At 32.5% G+C, this 19163-nt stretch overlaps 2 protein-coding genes and 1 non-coding gene across 6 annotated transcripts; 1 reads left to right on the top strand and 2 right to left on the bottom strand.

Annotated features, from left to right (window-relative positions):
- Positions 1-4994: 4994 nt before the first annotated feature.
- LOC111889343 (increased DNA methylation 3) lies at positions 4995-8209 on the bottom strand. Of its 4 annotated transcripts, XM_042897771.2 has the most exons (4): positions 7980-8209; positions 7619-7688; positions 5622-5997; positions 4995-5442 (listed from the first exon to the last, which is right to left on the bottom strand). In XM_042897771.2, exons 3-4 carry the CDS (start codon positions 5914-5916, stop codon positions 5180-5182), a joined length of 558 nt encoding a protein of 185 aa, XP_042753705.1. In that variant the 5' UTR covers positions 5917-5997; positions 7619-7688; positions 7980-8209; the 3' UTR covers positions 4995-5179. The 4 variants fall into 4 exon arrangements, with proteins under 4 accessions (XP_042753705.1, XP_023741249.1, XP_023741253.1 ...); XM_023885481.3 differs by lacking the exon at positions 7619-7688 and having other exon boundaries at positions 7980-8208; XM_023885485.3 differs by lacking the exon at positions 7619-7688 and having other exon boundaries at positions 4995-5421; positions 7980-8205.
- Positions 7584-7645, bottom strand: LOC111889369 (small nucleolar RNA snoR101). Its single transcript, XR_002849514.1, has one exon. It is a non-coding gene; the product is annotated as a small nucleolar RNA snoR101 (small nucleolar RNA).
- LOC111889361 (uncharacterized) lies at positions 8109-10848 on the top strand. Its single transcript, XM_023885506.3, has 5 exons — positions 8109-8165; positions 9779-9907; positions 10002-10122; positions 10191-10275; positions 10451-10848. Exons 1-5 carry the CDS (start codon positions 8109-8111, stop codon positions 10743-10745), a joined length of 687 nt encoding a protein of 228 aa, XP_023741274.1. The 3' UTR covers positions 10746-10848.
- Positions 10849-19163: the final 8315 nt, after the last annotated feature.

The raw sequence follows: 19163 nt of genomic DNA, 5'->3' as shown, positions 1-19163 counted from the left end.
AGATTGAAGATTGAAGAAAGAATGATGTTGCTGGACAGCTTGACCCCTCGTCAGTGTTTTGGCCATATCTTATGAACCGTAACTCAGATTGACGAGATTCAAAATGTTATGAAAACTAGACACAATTTCGGACGACTTTCGTGTTTTGAGAAAATGTTGATTCCAAAAGAAACTCGGCGAGTTTTTAGCACAAACTCGACGAGTTTGTTAGAATGTTTCAGATTCGAAGATGCCTTGTCATACACGCTGTATACGCGGATTATCGAAAAAAACTCGACGAGTTTGTGGTGAAAACTCGTCGAGTTGGCCCTGTTTTCAGAATTTATATATAGAAACACTTCTCATTCGAACCCTAACTTTTTGCTAGAGGCTAGCTGCGACTTTTGAAGACCAGAAGGGTTCTTGGAGCTGCTATTTTTCAAGATTGCAACATAAGAGACAATTTAGAAGAGAATCAAAGGAAAATAGTCATTCTTCTTTTCTTAATCTTTGTTTTGAACCATGTTTGAATCATTAGATTTTGATTTTAGATTATTACTTGTTGTAGATATGAGCTAAAAGCTTTTTACTTCTGTTTGGATGAGATAATCTTATAAACATGGTTTGATTGAGTGGTTGGATTAATATTAATTTGGTTATTCATCTTGTTAAGCTTGTTAAAGATCCTCATGTATTGATGATAATTGTTTTCTGTTATTAAGTAAGTTATTGAGTTGCATGAACATCTTATTGATTACTTAATTCATATAGTTTTGTGAATACAAGATTGTATGCCTAGGAATAGTGAACATGAAGCTAGGGTTAACTAGAAAATATGTAAATCAATGTGTGAGCATGTGTGATGAACAACCACATATGAGTTGATTGAATTGAACAAATTTGATTAGCTATTATTACAAGTCTTACTTGATATGAACTGCACACTAGGAAACTTGTTAGTTTAATCAACTGGCCACTGTTTGAATTAACTTATCTACTAAAGGATTGGTAATAGTGAACATGAACCCAATCACATTAGGAATCGGTAACCATTGCCATATTGATCCATTGCACTTGCCACGAAATCAACCATAAGAATAAGTGAATCGAATCTGAACAGAAGTCTCTTTTATCATTGAATCTAGTTGTCTTTTCTTGTTCTTCTTAGTTGTTAATTGTCTTTGTTTAAGTGTTAATTGATTGTTTAAGTTTCTAGTCTTGCAAAACTAGAGAAACCCCCTACTTTTATTAATTGTTTTAATTAGATAATATTAACATTTATTTTAATTGTTTACCGTTCCCTGTGTTCGATACCCTACTTACCTGAACTAAACTGCTAATCGATAGGTACACTTCCTTTCGTGTGTCTGTCTTTGTGTTTAAGTTAGTAGGATTAAAACTAGTTCGTTTCACACACATCAAATATGTATAAAAATTGGTAAGCAAGGGGGTGCAACCAAAATGTTATAGTTTTGGGTCTAATATGTATAAATTAAAATATAGGTGCCACTTCTAACCAAAAAAATCAGGGGGGGGGGGTGTCACAGCCCTCCCTCGCCCTAATAAAGCTCTGTCCATACGTATAGGGTCAGAGGTGATCATTAGATGTTGAAGGACGTTTAATATAGATCTTTCAGTTTTAAAGTTTTGTCCGTGCAGTTTTCGGTTTTTCCCTAGAAGTGATCATCGTATAGGTTCAGAGGTGATCATTGGATGTGGTAGTATTGTATAAACAGGAAAATTGTGTTTAAGATGGATTATGGTTTAGTAGTCATGTCTAGTTACAAACTAAGACTTGAAAGGAATGCTTTGTTCAATTAAGTAGAATTTTGGATAGTTTTATGCCATGAGTGTGTGTTAGATTAGAGGGGAGAGTAAAGCTCTGTTCTATGACATTGTTGTGTGTCAGGGTAAAGGTTATGTACCAAAGTACTATACTGGTATTCCTCTTTTTTTTGGACAACCATAAATGGTGGGTCTATATCAGGCAACCAGTTAGGTATGTATGGTCGTCTACTAGAGTAAGATGACAACACGTGATTGATCTAGAAAGTCTCGTGAATTACATTGTTAATGTGAATTTAAAACCTACAGACATATTTTATAACATAACGGGTGTCCATTCCCATAGTTGTTTATACTTTATCCTCCCTTATGGTTTTCTTTTATTGACTTCCATTACCAAGGAATCCCCGAAGCAGAAAAGTCTACCCGTTGCTAACAGCGTCCATCAGGTTAGATCTTAAGGATCAATATGTGAGAATCGATAGGACGAGGTAGATTGTCTTATGGATACCTATGTTAAATGATATATTGTTGGTAACAGTTGGTTTTGTAGGTTTATTAATTATGGATTATTGGTATCATAATAAGATTATGGGATTGAAAACCTTATGTGTCTCACCAGGTTTTCCTAAACCTGACTCACTCAAACTATATGCATCATAGGTAGCAATGTTAATACTATTGGAACTGAATAGGATGCCAAGTAACTAATGAGACAAGTCTACAATAGTGTTCAGAACCGTTAGGTCTTTATGCTGTAACTTATGCATTGTATTGATTATGACATCCTTAGGGTTTTTATATTTAGAAATAACATCTTTACTCACAATATTTTAATAAAACAAGACAGTTTCTGCAAAATGTTTTATTATACTGAGATTTTCCGCAAACAAATATAATATGGTTTTGAAAGCATAAAGAAAAGTTTTTATTCAGTTCTGAAAAATAGGGGATGTCACGTTAAAGATATACCACAATTTGTGAACACAATGGACATCATCGAAGAAGCATGTAGGAAAAGAGCAAAAATAAAAGAACGAATCCAAATGACTAATAATAGGTTCAGCATAATTGAGACCTACATGGAATTGTTTGAAAATCATGTAGACAATGCTAGTTTGAACCAAATGCAATCTCGATTATCCTTGAAATCTACTCTAATTTTAAATATTGTAATGTCAGTTCAAACTTAATTATGTAAAATAAGTGGTAGTGTTACCTAAAATGGTAATACTTTTCATTAACATTAGTTAAATAGTCGTTACAAAAGCTATTTAATACTTATATTGGTTTCCATAAATTAAGAAATTATAGGGGATACATATTTTGTCGCAGTCGATAAAATCTCATCAAATTCTATATGCAGATTATTTGTCATTGTCCATATTGGTTATGAACGACACTTCCCTACCCTCTCCGAGAGCTTGCTTCAACTTCATCAGGAACCATGTACAAGACTCGACATTATTTGTCATGTCGATACCAAATGCTATATGCAGATTCTGGTTGTTTCCGTCCATAGAAACCGCTATGAATATTGTCTTTAGGTAGTCCCCTTTTAGATGGACACTACCTATCAGGGCCGGCCCAAGCCCAGTGCAGTAAACTAATAGGAGGCATCAGATTGTAAGAAGTTGTTATGGGTATTATGTCATTAAGGCCAAACCTCTTATCCATAAAAAAGTTCATTCCATGAGTCCAACTAAAAGGGAGGGCATCGAATCCGACACCTGAAGGCGCAAATCACAATTTGGCACGTTTCTCCCAAAGTTAGCACACCACTGTAGAAGTCGATGCGTTGAAGAAAATGGGGTATAGGGGAAGACAAGGAGACGGGGGTCTAACAATAACATTAATTCAAATGACTTGCTGCTGATCTGAAATCTTAATAAAAAAAAATGTTTCGTATATTCTCAAAGTCGATATATCTTTAGATCTCGGTCTCTCTGGCTCATTTTCTTCTTCAAAACCGGTGCCAGATGGTTTTCATTTGTTCTTAGTCACGAGTGTAACTGCCTTCATGCTTCTTTCATTGTCACTCATCGGTTTTATTTACTTCTCACTTTTCAATAGTGCAGATTCTTCAAAATAGCCAACAAATGAACCGCAAAGTTTTTTGACTTTTCGGTTAAAATTAGAAGAAAACCTGTAAATGATAATAAATCTAGCTTTTCAATTATATATATAGTAATAGGGTTGGAGACGGTCCGATAGTGGTTTGTTGCGACTGAGTGATGGTGGTGGTGTTGTCTAAAATATGTTATCTTCCAAATATTTAAAATTAATTAGGAAATGTGAGATGGGTGAGATTTATTGGTAATTTTATTTAAAACAATAAAGAGAGAAATATATATATATATATATATATATATATATATATATATATATATATATATATATATATATAAACAATTAAAAAATATTATATTTTATAAATAAAAATAATAAATTTAAATTAATAATCCAATAAAAAAATTAACTAAATGAAATTAATAATCCAATAAAATAACACTTACTAATAGATAAATATTACTACATATATGTTAAAAATAATATTTATTAATATATAATAATCCAATAAAAAAGAATTTATGCAATAAAGAAGAAATTCAAAAAAAATTAATTAAAAAAACTAATAATAAAAAAAAAAGTAATTTATTAATATATAAATATAATATATTAAAAATAATATTTATTAATATATAATAATACAATAAAAAAACGTTTAAAAAAAAGTAATTAAAAGAGTTAATATACAATAATTCAATAAAATGAAAAAAAAATGTATAATTGGTTCTTGTAGTTTGGTAAAAAGATAAAACTACAGAAATGGTCCTAGGGGTAAATCCGTCATTTACCAAAAGTTAGCGATGATGTTAAACTTAACGAGGTAGGGACCAAAACCATTAAATAAAGAGCTTTTTTGCTAATAAATTTTTTTTTGGACCTTACCCAAAGAAATTGACAAACCATAGGGACCATTTTTGCAATTTTGTCTATATATAACAGTACTTTTAAATAAAATATACATACTATAAACTATAAATAAAAATAATTTTAATTTACAATAATATTTAAATTAAATAAAAATCCTAAATAGACACCATAGGTCCATTTGAGCAGATTTGCAGTTAACCAATCAAAAAAACTGGTTAAGATCTAGATGAATGACTTAATTAAACAACATTAAATATATTAAATGACATAAACCAAAATAGTAAATATATAAGTTTGTTCAAAACAAGTGTCTTATATATGATTAATATTTTTAAGCCCATTAAGTAAAAAACAAGTTCCCCTCAAAACAGTTTAGAAATAGCTACAACCTTCAGCCTATCCCAAACAACAAACATCATCTTCATCCCTGTACAATACAAGTGCTTAATTGAAAAGGGTAAAATAGTCCACACAAACTTTACTCTTCGCATTTCATAACAATAGCTTCAAAGATGCCATCTGATCTAAAATTAGGATAAAACAGCCTGGGGTCCACAGGTCCAGGTAGACTAAAAGACAAAGAAAACTGTCCAGGTGGCGATTGCTGTTGAAATTTCATTTCAAAAACCCGTGAATGTCTCGTTACGGTTTTCCCACCTGTTGATGTTTCTCCTCTCACATGAACCATCCCGCCCCGTTCAATCTCACAGCTAAATTGACCTGCGAGATCAAAATGGTAAACTTTATATGTCAATCTCACATAAAGTTTACCTGTATCGGGCTTCTGCAAAAACTGAAGCCCGATACAATTAGTTGTATCACGCTTCAGAATTCTGAAGCGTGATACAAATAGCTGTATCACGCTTCAAAACGTGATACAGCTATTGATATTATGATGTAAAAGGAATAAGAAAATAAACCAGGATCTTTCTTGACACCAGGTAGTGCAACTTGAAAAAAATACGCGCTTTTGCTTACACCGATATCCACTGTTCCTAAAGGTGGTCCGATTTCGCCTTTTTTAGCAGTTCCAGATAAAACTATCGATGCATTTGAACTTTGTTCTTCAAGTTTAGGAATTGATATAAGTGGCATCACAAAAGGTCCTTCAATTCGTTGCTTTTTGTTTGAAATTTCTTCCATTAAAGATGATGAATTCCCATTTTCGGTTGAATCTTTTGCTGCTATTGTTTCTTCAAACTTCTTCATAACCATTGTTTGAAATGATGATAAGAATTGTTTATTCGGTTTGCATTGAATACGGATGATTTGTGTCCTTTTGTGAGGTACCCATGTCTGAAATGGTAATAAATTTTGGTTACTATCATATTTAATGAAAATTAACACAAGAAGAGAGTGTACATATGAATCTTGGACCATGAAAAACGGTATGATTTATCGGTTTTCTGCTTTCAGATAATCTGTAGTTCCTTAAAGGGTAGAATGATAAATACTATTTATATCAGTATATCGGGTTCTATCTTAAACACAAATCTATACAAATACCGTGATACAAAAATCGAAATATTGTTTAGGAAAAATACGCAACAAGATCCAACGTCAATTATAATGTTAGGGATCTATATTAAAAAACCAAAATAAAAATATAAATAATATCATGTTATATAATCCTAGGCATAAGATACTACTTTCAATCAATTTTATAAAAGAAATATGTAATTTAATTTTATATAATCAAACATGTAATAAACCGAAGCACAACAAACACGAAGATCATGTAAATTTTCACGCAATTTCAGGTGTCAGCTTAGCTCGCCGACTCTTTAACATTGTTAAACATTTCGAATCGGAAAACAGAAAACCTTATTGTTTCAATGGCCGGCCAATCGTTCGACGAAATGCTTCACTGATATCTCCATCAATTCGCCAACACCCCTCTTCTTCAGAGCTGTGCCTTGGTAACATTCCCTTCATGCCACACACAATTACACTAAATCCTACGAATTTCTTCCACTTTTGTAGTAACGAATTACTTGTTTTTCTCGATAAACTTAATGCCCTCTTACTGTTGGTTCATTTGTGAAATTGTAATTTGAAAAATAGGAATGGAGTGATTAATTGTATGTATCAAGGTTTCAACGGTGCAACGTTTGTGGTTCTTTTTCTCCCCTTTCTTTTTCAAAATTAGGGTTCAATAGTTGGGGACAACAAGTGTTTTTGTTCGACTGCAGATCTGCGTCGAGAACAATTTACTCTCTACATCCTTTTTCAATTTGAAGATACACACATGGACTTCTAAAATCAAAACCTAGAAGTTTTACTATCAAAAATCGCTAAGGGTTTTGTGACTTCTGCCACAAATTTACCAACACTTTTCTTTTTAGTATCTATGACGAAACTAATGCAACTAGATTTTCTTCAAGTTTTAAGAATTTATATCACTTTTGAAGTTAAAAGGAACCCACTTGACTACTTGAGTATGAGCGTTATATTGTTGTTCACAATAATACTAATGATTTATGAAGGCAACATTTATGAAGAAAAGTTCTTATGTGATTGTGTTATGAGCTTCTGTGTATCAACTTATGGGTTATCTTTCATTGAAGGGTATCAAATTATTTTCTTGTAAACTAATCTTTATTTTTAGATTATAGGTTGCATAAATACTAAATTTTGTCTGATTTTGTGTTTTCTAGAGGTATTAATCATCTAAAAAAACAAATGTACCACTAATTTGGCAAACAACAATGATAGTTAAGTAATTTGACCACATTAGATGATGCATCAATTACTGATTCTGATAGATATGAACTTGGAAGATTGTATCATGATAATTTATTTGCTAAAATCTTTTAGGATATTGTACACTTTGCACCCTGCAAAAAGGCTGTAAATACTAAATAGCAACACCCAAAGAAAATTGCATCAGCAATATGAATTTGTCAACAGTACTTACCTGTTATTTAGAGATCAAGTGTAAGCCATCATATGCAAAACATTGCACCAAATACCCTTTCTCAGCCATACTTCAAGCAATAAATATAATTAACATTGATTTTGGGTGAACTTCGAGTGAAAATTAACTCAATGTTTAAGGTGGGGTGAACTTCGAGTGAAAATTAACTCAATGTTTAAGGTGATTTACAATGATGCAATGATGTAGACACTTTGATACAAAAAACTCGATGTTTATGTCAACAGAATACGTAATGAAAACCAAAGGGACATACTCACATGTATCTGGCCAGTTACGTTTGTGAGGCTGCAAGCCCGAAATTTACAGAATAGATCAACAAAGGTCACAATGAAAATCATACCTGAGGCTGAGAGGGATGCGGCGGCGAGAAGAATGATCTGCGGCGAGCCGGAAACTAGGTTGCTACACCGGCGACGACGAGCTAGCTGATAGCACCGGCAGTTGATGTTATTTACAAGGGATCGAAGGAATGAAGAAGGAGACGGGAGCGTGGCTGTGGCTGTGGCCTTTAGGGGGGAACTGGAAAGTAAATTAGGTCAAGATGTTTCCGCTTTCCAAAGCTTTCCGAATTTGATTTCTTTTGATCCGGCAACAATCCACACACAGACACACTTATCGTTTGAAAAAAAGCCCAGCCCAATATTCTCTATTTAATTTTTGTTCGGATTTGGCCCAATCTTTTCTATTACTTACGTAGGAAACTGGTGTTGTTGGTGGTTTCGGACCACTTCTAGGTCGGTCTTGAAATGCTATGTTCTTTTTGAGGTTGCTCTCAGAACGGTCCAGTCTTTTTTAGGAGTCATCCCGATCGGTCTTTTTCTTATCCAATCTTTTTCGGATCGGTCTTTTTTCGGACCGGTCTCGATATTTTCAGTCTGGTCTTGTGGTCATTTTGTTTGTCTTTTTCTGTTCGATTTACGTGTTTTCTTTTGGTTCAGATTCGGTATTTTTTGATTTTTTTGTTTTGGTTTCTTTAATTTCTTGTTTATGATATATGCAATCCCATAACATATGATTATATATATATATATATATATATATATATATATATATATATATATATATATATATATATATATATATATATACTAACTTATAAAAGAAATCATACTATTTCTACAAATAGATCCAATAAAATAATAATATTTTTTTAAGACGTTCAAGTCTCTAAACGTAAAGTACAACTAATCATGAATAAAATAATATTAAATTTAAATCATCCAAACATATAAGCTTAAAGTATAACCAAGTAATGCAGCATAAGCATAAGTTTTTAATCCACCCGTCCAATCTTTTCCCAATATATCGGTAGCTTCATAATTTTTTGATAAATTTTGAATCGATCAAACCCAGATCTTAGATAAAATTTTGAATTCAAAATTCAAATACTCATTAATCCGGTCCATCTTCCTTATATCTAGCGTTTGCTAAACTTCTCTCTCTCTCTCTCTCTCTCTCTCTCTCTCTCTCTCTCTCTCTCTCTCTCTCTCCTTTTAAGAAAAACCCTAAACATGGCTCCAAGCATTCATCTTTCTACATTTATCCATAGTGTATCAGATCATGGCTCTCCTCATCCGCCTTTAACCTCATCCTCTATCTCTAGCCATGAATATAAACTTCTCCATCAATTTCTCATTATGTTAGATAAGCCAATGTTCTTTCTCGTTACATCCTCCCTAATCCTCTATTCCTACTTTAACTTCGGCTTCTCACTCGAGTTTCATGTTTGTTGTGATTTTTAGCAGATCCAATGTTCGGCTGTGAGAGTAAGTAATCTTCGATATAACTGATTTCACATACGTATAGGAAGTTCCCATCACCCCCTTTCCCTCATTTATGCTATTGCTTCTATTGAATCAACAACTTACAACTGTTAGGCGTTTGTATTAATTTCGATGACGCATGCGCTTTTCTAGAATTTGAATTCGTGTTCAAAACTTCAAATTCCTAGATCATATGATAATACTACTACAATAAGTGATACTTTACACCGGGAGACCTAAGTTTTTACCTCTTCGTACTGTTTAGAGTCATTGAATCAACGCCTCTACATCAAATATCATATTTCAAGCAGATTATGTGCATAAACCTAATTAGATTTGAGCTTGATTATAAACATTGATGTAACTCTCGCTGTAGGTTGCTCTTGATTTGGATGAAACTCTGGTATGTGCTTATGAGACTTCCAGTTTACCTGCCATTGTTCGTAATCAAGCTATAGATGCTGGATTGAATTGGTTTGAGCTAGAATGTCTATCTTTAGACAAGGTAAGAATGTCTATCTTCATCATCTACTCATCTTCTTTATCATCTGTTATAAAGATAAATAACCAAACATAACATTCAAACTTCTGATTTGAAGGAAAGTGAAGGCAAAACCAAAATCAACTATGTAATAGTATTCAAACGTCCTGGATTGCACGGATTTCTTACCCAACTCAGTTTATTTGCTGATCTTATTCTATTCACTGCAGGCCTTGAAGGTTTGCTCACTGCTTTTCATTTTGTTGATTTTTTCAGCTTTAGTTATTAATTTATTACATGATTGCAGGTTATGCTAAACCACTTGTTGACAGAATAGATGCTGAAAACAGATTTAGTACTCGGAGACTTTATCGCCCTTCAACAAGTTCCACGTAAGTTTTTAAAGTACAATGTTCTAAATTCTAATAAAGTATAATTTGAAAGTACAATGATGTAATTAAGATAAATAGAAACTGCTATATGTTGCATTTAGCCATTTATTATCCTATCTCTTTCTAGATAATAATATAGTTGAAGGAAGAGGTTAAAAGTTTTTAATTTTTGCAGGGAATACAGAGAACATGTGAAGGATCTTTCTTGCATATCAAGAAACTTCTACAGAATTGTGATTGTTGACAACAATCCATTCAGTTTCTTATTGCAACCAGTGAATGGAATCCCATGCATGCCTTTTTCTGTTGGACAACCACATGATAATCAGCTTCTTGATGTCATTCTTCCACTTCTGAAGCAACTGTCTGAACAGGGTGATGTAAGGCCTCTACTCTATGAAAAGTTTCACATGCCTGAATGGTTTCATAAACATGGTATCCCTAATGGATGGGTGGGAACACATGGGTAAACTTGTCATTTGTACAGAGTAGAAAAAGCTTTTTGAGGCACCTAAACATGGTGGTAATTTGTCGGAAGCACCACATTTTGTATAGTTTGTCTGTGTAACACTTGTTTTTCAAGGTATTTATTGTTGTAATTTGGTAAATAGTTTGCTACAATGGGTGTTAATTTTATATGATACTAATTTCGAAGTTCTTTAGTATTTACGTCTGTTTTAGATGAGTACATATTTGACTTCACGTCATTTTATATTTTTTATCTTGAAATAACAAAAGATGATTGCGTAATAGTTACTTTTGGTGGGTCCAATGTAAAAAATTGGCCATCTAGCCCCTCTCTCTTTCTCTCTTGACCGTTGACCATCGGTTGCATTTTCTCCAATTACAATCTATGTATATGTGACATCCCCAAAATCTCGGCCAGAAAAGACAGATTTCATTTATGCTTTTTAAATAATTTCAGAGTAAATCCTTTTGATTTAAAAGAGTTGCGGAATTTGTTCCCAAAACAAAACATGATAAAATAATATTTATCAAAGCATTTCATCAAGAGATGCATTTTCATTATATAATCAAAACTCGGGATGTCATGTTCCGATACAGACCATAAAACATAAACGATAACATTACAAGTCATTCAACAAATATATACATATACAGACTTGTAAAAAAAACAACTCGATGATTTATCCATCTTACGCCCTTGCGCCACTTCCTGTAATACAAATAAAACTGAGTGGGTCAGGCTTGGGAGCCTAATGAGCATATAGGGTTTTCAACCCACAATAAATAAATTATATTTAATTTCACCAACCAATCACTATCCCGATTACCCATTCCCGTTATCCTCACTTTACGTCCCTAAAATAACATCTATCTCAAGGGACCTAATCTAGGATTTTCATCGGGACGGACATTACTGCTAAGGGGCTTCCTCAACAATAGATATCCTAAAGGCAACCATGAGGGGGATAGAGTACACCGGTGAACACATCATTCACAACACCTACAGGTTATGAACCTGCTAGCGTTCCACTGGACTGTCTAGAAAGAGTCTGTGGTCGTTATCCATACTCCGCTGAATAACTAGATCAACAACAACAACAACAACATCGAGGCCTCTCATCTGTTTATTACACACCAACTATCTACCCATGTTCTACCCAACATATTAGTAGATAAAAATATATATTTTCATACATAGTTTAAAACATGTATATCATTTTCATTCAATACATATTCCACATAACAGATGAGGCACACCCACATAACACGTATTTCATAGAAACTAAATCAGATCTATGAGATAGAAGAGAATGAATATACATTCACACATATAACAACAAAATTATACACATAAACAACAATATATTTAATACACTCTAACCATACTTGTATTATTATCGTGTTTATGAAAGGTAGTATACACTCACTTGATCAGAAGATGATCGGACTGCACTACGACTTGCAGAAGTAGTAATCCTCAGCAGATCTGGAAGATCTCTACAAAAATCGAACTTCTCGCGGGCAGAGCTTCGGCTCGGGAACTTCACTTCTCGGGATCTTCGGGATCTCGGGACTTGCCTCGGGGCTCGAGAATAATATCGGGGCTTCGGGGTATTTCTGGCATGCAAATCGAGGTAAAACGGGAGAGAGAAAAGAGAAAATAGCAACCCTAAACGGCTGGCCCTTCAAATCTATTTATAGGGCAAATTTGGCCCTTGCCACGTCGTGGCAACCTTTTTCCACGTCGTGGGCTTAGTCGTCGCTGCATGCGTCATCCCAAGTTGCATCTGGGGGCCTTCCGGAGGTGACAGGAGATTTGCCACGTCGTGGCACTGCTTGCCACGTCGTGGCATCTGACAGTTTTGGGGTTTCGCGCCCCGAACTTCAGAAATTCATAACTTTCGCATACGAACTCCGTTTTCGATGTTCTTTATATCGCCGCGAAGGTGAGATTATGCTCTACAACTCTCGTTTAGACTCCATTGGCTAATTTTGACTTTATTTTTAATATAATATAAGTATATTACTTATGTATTATCTTTAATAGGTCGGGACAGGAAAACTCCATTCGAAATTCATAACTCCTTCATCTGAACTCCGTTTCCGTCCGTCTTTCCGTCGTTGCACTACTATTGATGAGATCTTCAATTCTCATTTGGATCACTAAGGATAGATATCTATCTACCTTAAATTCACTATTTACGTCGCATTGGGTCGTGTCGGTTCTGTCGCGAAACTTCGACAGGTCATAACTTCTTCGTTATAACTCAGATTTTGGCATTCTTTATATATTCGGAAACCTCATTTCGACCACTACAACTTTATGTAAAGATATCGGACTTATCTCATACTTTACTTTTGACGCTTATTTTTATTCTTAATTAATCAAATCACATAATTAAGCAATTAGGCACAAAACACATAATACTCAAATAATATACTTCTATTATTTCAAAACGGGTTATAAAAGTTAACCTAGACTATTACATTGCTAAAAATGGCAAGCCCGAAAACACAGGCATTACAGTATATCACATTCAACCACTTAAAGAATGACAATTTTTCTCCAATTCTCTAATTTCATTCCAAAAGTTTATATTATATTTCAAATGGATTCTAATTGTGGCAAATCCAAAGAATGGGTTCAAGCCAAACATCACATTTTTTATTTCAAAATTCAAATCCCAAATTATAACTAATTCCCTCAATATCACCATTGTAGTCATCTTCCGATGCAACATTTGTATAGCTAAATTATAGGGGAGACAACTCTCGACCCAATCGGTAACTCGATATTGACCCAACCTGAAAATAAACGGGTTTAGGTTGAGATTTAGATCTATACAAATGACTTTTGATGCATATTATCCCGTTTAATTCTCTTTTATCAATACCATATTGTTACATAATATTTATCTATCAAATAGGTTGTGTAATGACACCATATTTATATATAAAAGTTTTCAGCATAATGTCATTGATGCGGAAATAGTTGATGGTTAACATGCTGGCAAGAGGCAATGATGACACTTTACACCTCCATTGTGATGTATAAGAAATAGTTGTGTGATTAATATTGTACAATCAACCATTATTAATTATATGTATGTTGTTTTGAGTTTGTTTTTTTTTATTATTATGATCGGATGACTAAAAGTATACAAAGTTGTTACTGAAAATCTTAATAAGTTTTAGACAAAATTACATAAATAGTTTTTGTGATTTCCCAAATTCTTATTTTTCGTCACGAAAAGAAACTAATTGTCGAAAAAAAATATTTTACGCCCGTCGCTTTGCGCGGGTAGACGGCTAGTATATATATATATATATATATATATATATATATATATATATATAGGGAGAGAGAGAGAGAGAGAGAGAGAGAGAGTTAGGTTCATATATAAACTCTAAATATTATGTGAATGTTTGACCAATTTTAAACCAATCATTTAATAATTTTAATATATATTAATTAGTAAAATGACAACTATTAAATTCAATAATTAAGGAAACTTGACAATTATCATTAAGTTGGAATTCCAATATATTAGGCCCGGATAAAATCCATACATATTTTATCATCATCATCGATCTTCATATTTTTCTCATTCATATTCATTGATCTTTGTTTACTCCTTTGTAGTGTATTTTTCCTTCGACGGTGAATATCTTTCAGGCGATTTAAAAAAGCCTAACATTTTAAACAAGGTAAGATTTTTGTTTTTTTCATTACATGTTATATTGTTTAGGTTATCTTCCAATTATAATCCCAAGAAACACATTCAATCGTAATTTTTTTTCCATGATACAGCAAGAATCATGTTCTTAAAGAATTTATAAATAGTTTAAAATGTTCATTTTGCTAAAATATCCATTTATACAAAAAGAATCAAAAGACTTATGGATTATGTTTTTCAAGTTTATTTGTTTTTTTATTGCTAACTCATTTTGTTTTCCATAATAATTTTTTTTAGAGTACATGTAAACTTATTCTTGAATTTTGATTAGATTTTTGTTTATTTAATTGAATTTTGATTGGTATTATGTTTTTGTTTAATATGATGATAAAATTATATCAATATAGTATATAAATAGTGACAAAGATTTATATCAATATGTGTATATGAATAGTGACAAACATGAGAAATTTGAGTTGCAGATTTAGTTTATTGGTTGATGATGATATACATTTTCATATTCTTTAAGAATAAAAGACTGAGAGAAACATATGATAAAAGTAGTCGTTCAGAATGAAAAACTGGAACCAACATATTCTTTAAGAATGAAAGGCTGGTAAAAAAGTGTATTGATGGTTAAGAACGTTTCAGGTAGTGTTGGTAGTCCTAAGATAAAAGGAGGTGATAAAAACAATGAATGATGGAGAATAATGTAGAATTTTGTATGTCATATTGGCCTTTAGACAAACAAATTTTTAAAAAATATAGTATATATCATTATTTTTGTATATTGTTCAAGATTGTTATATATTATATAAAGAATATAATATATGTTACAAACAGATTCTTAAACAAACATATTATAGAAGGTTATGTATATTCATCAAAATGTTATGTACATTTATCACCACTGTCTTATGACAATATTAAAATTAACTATTCTCTTTATAACAAAACTAATTGATTCTTAACTATTCTTATGATATATAACAAGATTTAATTTTAAAAAATGATTCTTAACCATGAATATTATATTCGTCAAGAATATATTAGATTATATTCTCGTAGTCTTAAAGATTAAAGGCGTAAGTAATTTTCAATATGTTATTATCTAATATATGATGTGATTCTTCAAGAATCTTACTTCACAAAAAAATCTTATTTAAGAACGAAAAGAATAAAAAAGATATATTAAACTAACTCATGCGTATTCTTTAAGAATGAAAAATCAAATTACACGTACATATGTATTCATTAAGGATGAAAGAAGCAAATTACATGTTCATACCTATTTAAATTAAAATGTGTTCTAAAAAAATATGATTTAATTTAAATGCATTGAATAAAATATTATATAAATTTGATTTGATTTTTATTAATTAATTTACTTGATATCCTAAAATTTAGATAATCTCTCTTTATAAAATATAATAAATGTCTTTATAATTAATAACAGTAATTATATAATATATGCTAGTCCATGTTAATAGTGTATACCCTATATCATTTCATTCTTTTAATCTAATGGCTATAAGTTGGTCATACATTCACACCATATTTATGATTCACATTTGATACTAACCCTCTCTCTCTCTCTCTCTCTCTCTCTCTCTCTATATATATATATATATATATATATATATATATATATATATATATATATATATATATATATTTCAACAAGTTGTCTTATTATATCCTCAGCTAAAATGATTGTAGCATGTTTTTAATGTATGGAATAGGATAACTATATAAAATATAGTTTTTTTTTTGTTTCTACAACAAGTGTAGAGAGAATAAGTTGCGGAATAAGATGGATGATCAAGTTTTAAACGATTGTTTAGTCATTTCTATTGAGAATGATATGTTTCTACAAGTTCTTGATGATGATACCATGGATCTATTTCAATACATGACGACTAGATAGATTAATATGTGGTGGCATTATAAGACAAGCAAACGTCTTAGATGATATTGGTCTTCATAGAAAGTACACCCAAGGTTTTGGTGATTTTGATGGCCTGGTGCAAAAAAAAAATGGGCCCCAAAAATATAATTTTTATATATAAACAAAAATTTGTTCATACGGCGATAACTCGATAAATATTATAAAGACAATCAAAACAAAAAAAAACAATACTACGATATATAATCTTACATAGTTAAATAAATCGCAAGACTCTTATAGAGTTATTTAGAATTTGTTTGTTATTGTGTTACATTCCTTAATCAGTGACAACAATCAGAATATAAAATGAGATGCCATCAGATTTAAAAATTAAGAATAATAAAATACTAAGTTGTTTAATTTCAGTTAACAATAAAACATTAGAGTGTGTAGATAACAAACAAGATACAATTTTCTTGTGTTGCAAAGATTGTCCAACAATAAGCAAAAAGAAAGAAAACAAAGGCTAAAATAAAAGAAGAAAAAAGTAATTACTTGATTCCAAAGGTTAAACAAAAAAACTGGGGTTCCAACAAACCATTACAACTATATATACGGATTGAAATAGAATCCTATTCAAACTCTAAAATAATAAAATAAAACTTAAATATATAACTTTTCTAAATTGCCCTTGAAACTAAAAACTCCTTTTATGGATATCTCAAACCGATTAATCCAACAATCACTTCCTTAATTTGTTTGATCATACTACTCATTCAAAATATTATCGGTTCTTCTTCGATTAGACCCACTTCTTTCTTTTCTCATTTAGGACGCTCGTTTTTATAGTGACCAAACTCTAGACCTGTCGCAAAAATCCAAAACCCGTTCTACCCACCCGACCCGTTCCGAATTCGGGTAGAATGGGTCGGGTAGAACGGGTAACGAGTATGAACATTCGGGTAATAGGTTAACCCGATAATAATATAGGTCTGGTTTTAGGTATGAATATTTATTTTCGGGTATACCCGAATACCCGAATTCGTTTTTTTAAATAATACAAAATATACAATGCAGTCACGTACGCACACTTCAAATAAAACAAAACTCTCCGTTTCTTTCTTATGAACGACGGCTCGACAGTTGACGCAAACTTGCAAAGGGAATACGACGTTGAAGCTGAAGTCCTGAACCGTCATCACAATTCTCAGTTTCTCTGTATCGCACGTAATGGAATTAAAAAAGTACATAACATATTATAATGATTTGTATTGTTATTATAGATGTACTTGTTAATTGTATGAAGTATTTTCCTACCCAATTCTTTATTAAACTGACCAACATGTAAAAAAAATATCAATAAGTGTCATTTAAAAAAATTTCGGGTATACCCGATAATTACTCGACCCGACCTCAAACCCAAATACCCAAAACCCGAAAACCCGAATTACAATATAGGTCGGGTATCGGGTATTATTTTCTTAAGTAAATACCCGTTCTACCTGAAACCCGAAAATTTTACCCGTTCGACACCCCAACCAAACTCACCACATTTGTAACATCTAACGTGACTTTTATCCCGGACACATTTATTACCATCTCGACTTCTCCCAGACCCTTGACCTCTTCCTGGGCCACTTCTAAAGTCATCCAGATTTGAACATCGATTATCATAATGTTCACATCGTGTTGTTTGTCTATTCCCTTCATGATTTGACAACCATACCTTTGCTGATCAATCATATTCTGAGATTTTCTTCCACCGAATGCCTTCGATTCAATCGTCCCACATGTGTCATATGCATCCAAAATCGCCTTGACTTTGATTACCCACACCAGATAATTCGTTGGAGTCAAAACCGGAACTTGAAACATCATTGAACCTCGTTCTTTAACTGATGGCATCCTATTATCTCTTTTCACCACCCCGACCTCTTTAATCAAGCTTGTTCCGGTAGCACTCTTCCACCGATCAACAAGACAAGGTCACGACCACCTTTACCGTCTTCCGTCACCCACAAAACGAACCGACTCAAAGCCGCCCGCTTTGACGTCTTCCCGTTCATTTATTCCGTGCCTCCGGTTAGTCTCTCTCTATCTTAGAACAAGTTCGATTAAAAGAAATCAGGGATGCAGTTGAGATGCTTCAACTCGCGCTCAAATATAATATATGCCCCCTTAAACCAAACATGGTTCCTGTTGCGTCTGTCCGGCAGCGAAAGGCTACAGTTTTCTTGAAACCGACTCTCAAACCGGCCGCCCTACGCCTTCACGAGCCCTAGGCTCTGATACTAAGTGTAGATAACACACAAGATACAATTTTCTTGTGTTGCAAAGATTGACCAACAAGAAGCAAAAAGAAAGAAAACGATTGCTAAAAGAAAAGAAGAAAAAAGAAATTACTTGATTCCAAAGGTTAAACAAAGGTTAAACAAAAAAACGTAGGGCTCCAACAAATTATTACAAATATATATACTAATTAAAAAATAATCCTACTCAAACTATAAAACAATAAAATAAAACTGAAATACATAACTTTCCTAAAATGCCCTTGAAACTAAAAACTCATTTTATGGATATTTCAAACCGGTTAATCCAATAGAGCGAGAATGCTATATAAACGAGAGATGGAGTCTAGTGGAATCAGAAAACCAAGAAACAAAAAATGTCGTTCAAGCTTTGCAGTTGCTGTAAATTTGGAAGTTTGAAATGAAACAAGACGTAAGCTCTTGTTTACCGTAAATTTGCATTAGCCCAAATGCAATTTTAATTTTATGCCAAAATTTTCAAAACTTGAGTTATTGCAATTTTTAATTGTAGCGTTAACTATTGGAATTGGAAAATACATAAGTTTT

This window comes from Lactuca sativa, chromosome 8 (genome assembly GCF_002870075.4).
Source record: "Lactuca sativa cultivar Salinas chromosome 8, Lsat_Salinas_v11, whole genome shotgun sequence".
In the NCBI taxonomy this organism is placed as follows: Eukaryota; Viridiplantae; Streptophyta; class Magnoliopsida; order Asterales; family Asteraceae; genus Lactuca; species Lactuca sativa.
Note: the sequence above shows the minus strand (reverse complement) of the source record. Positions and strands in the feature narration are given on the sequence as shown.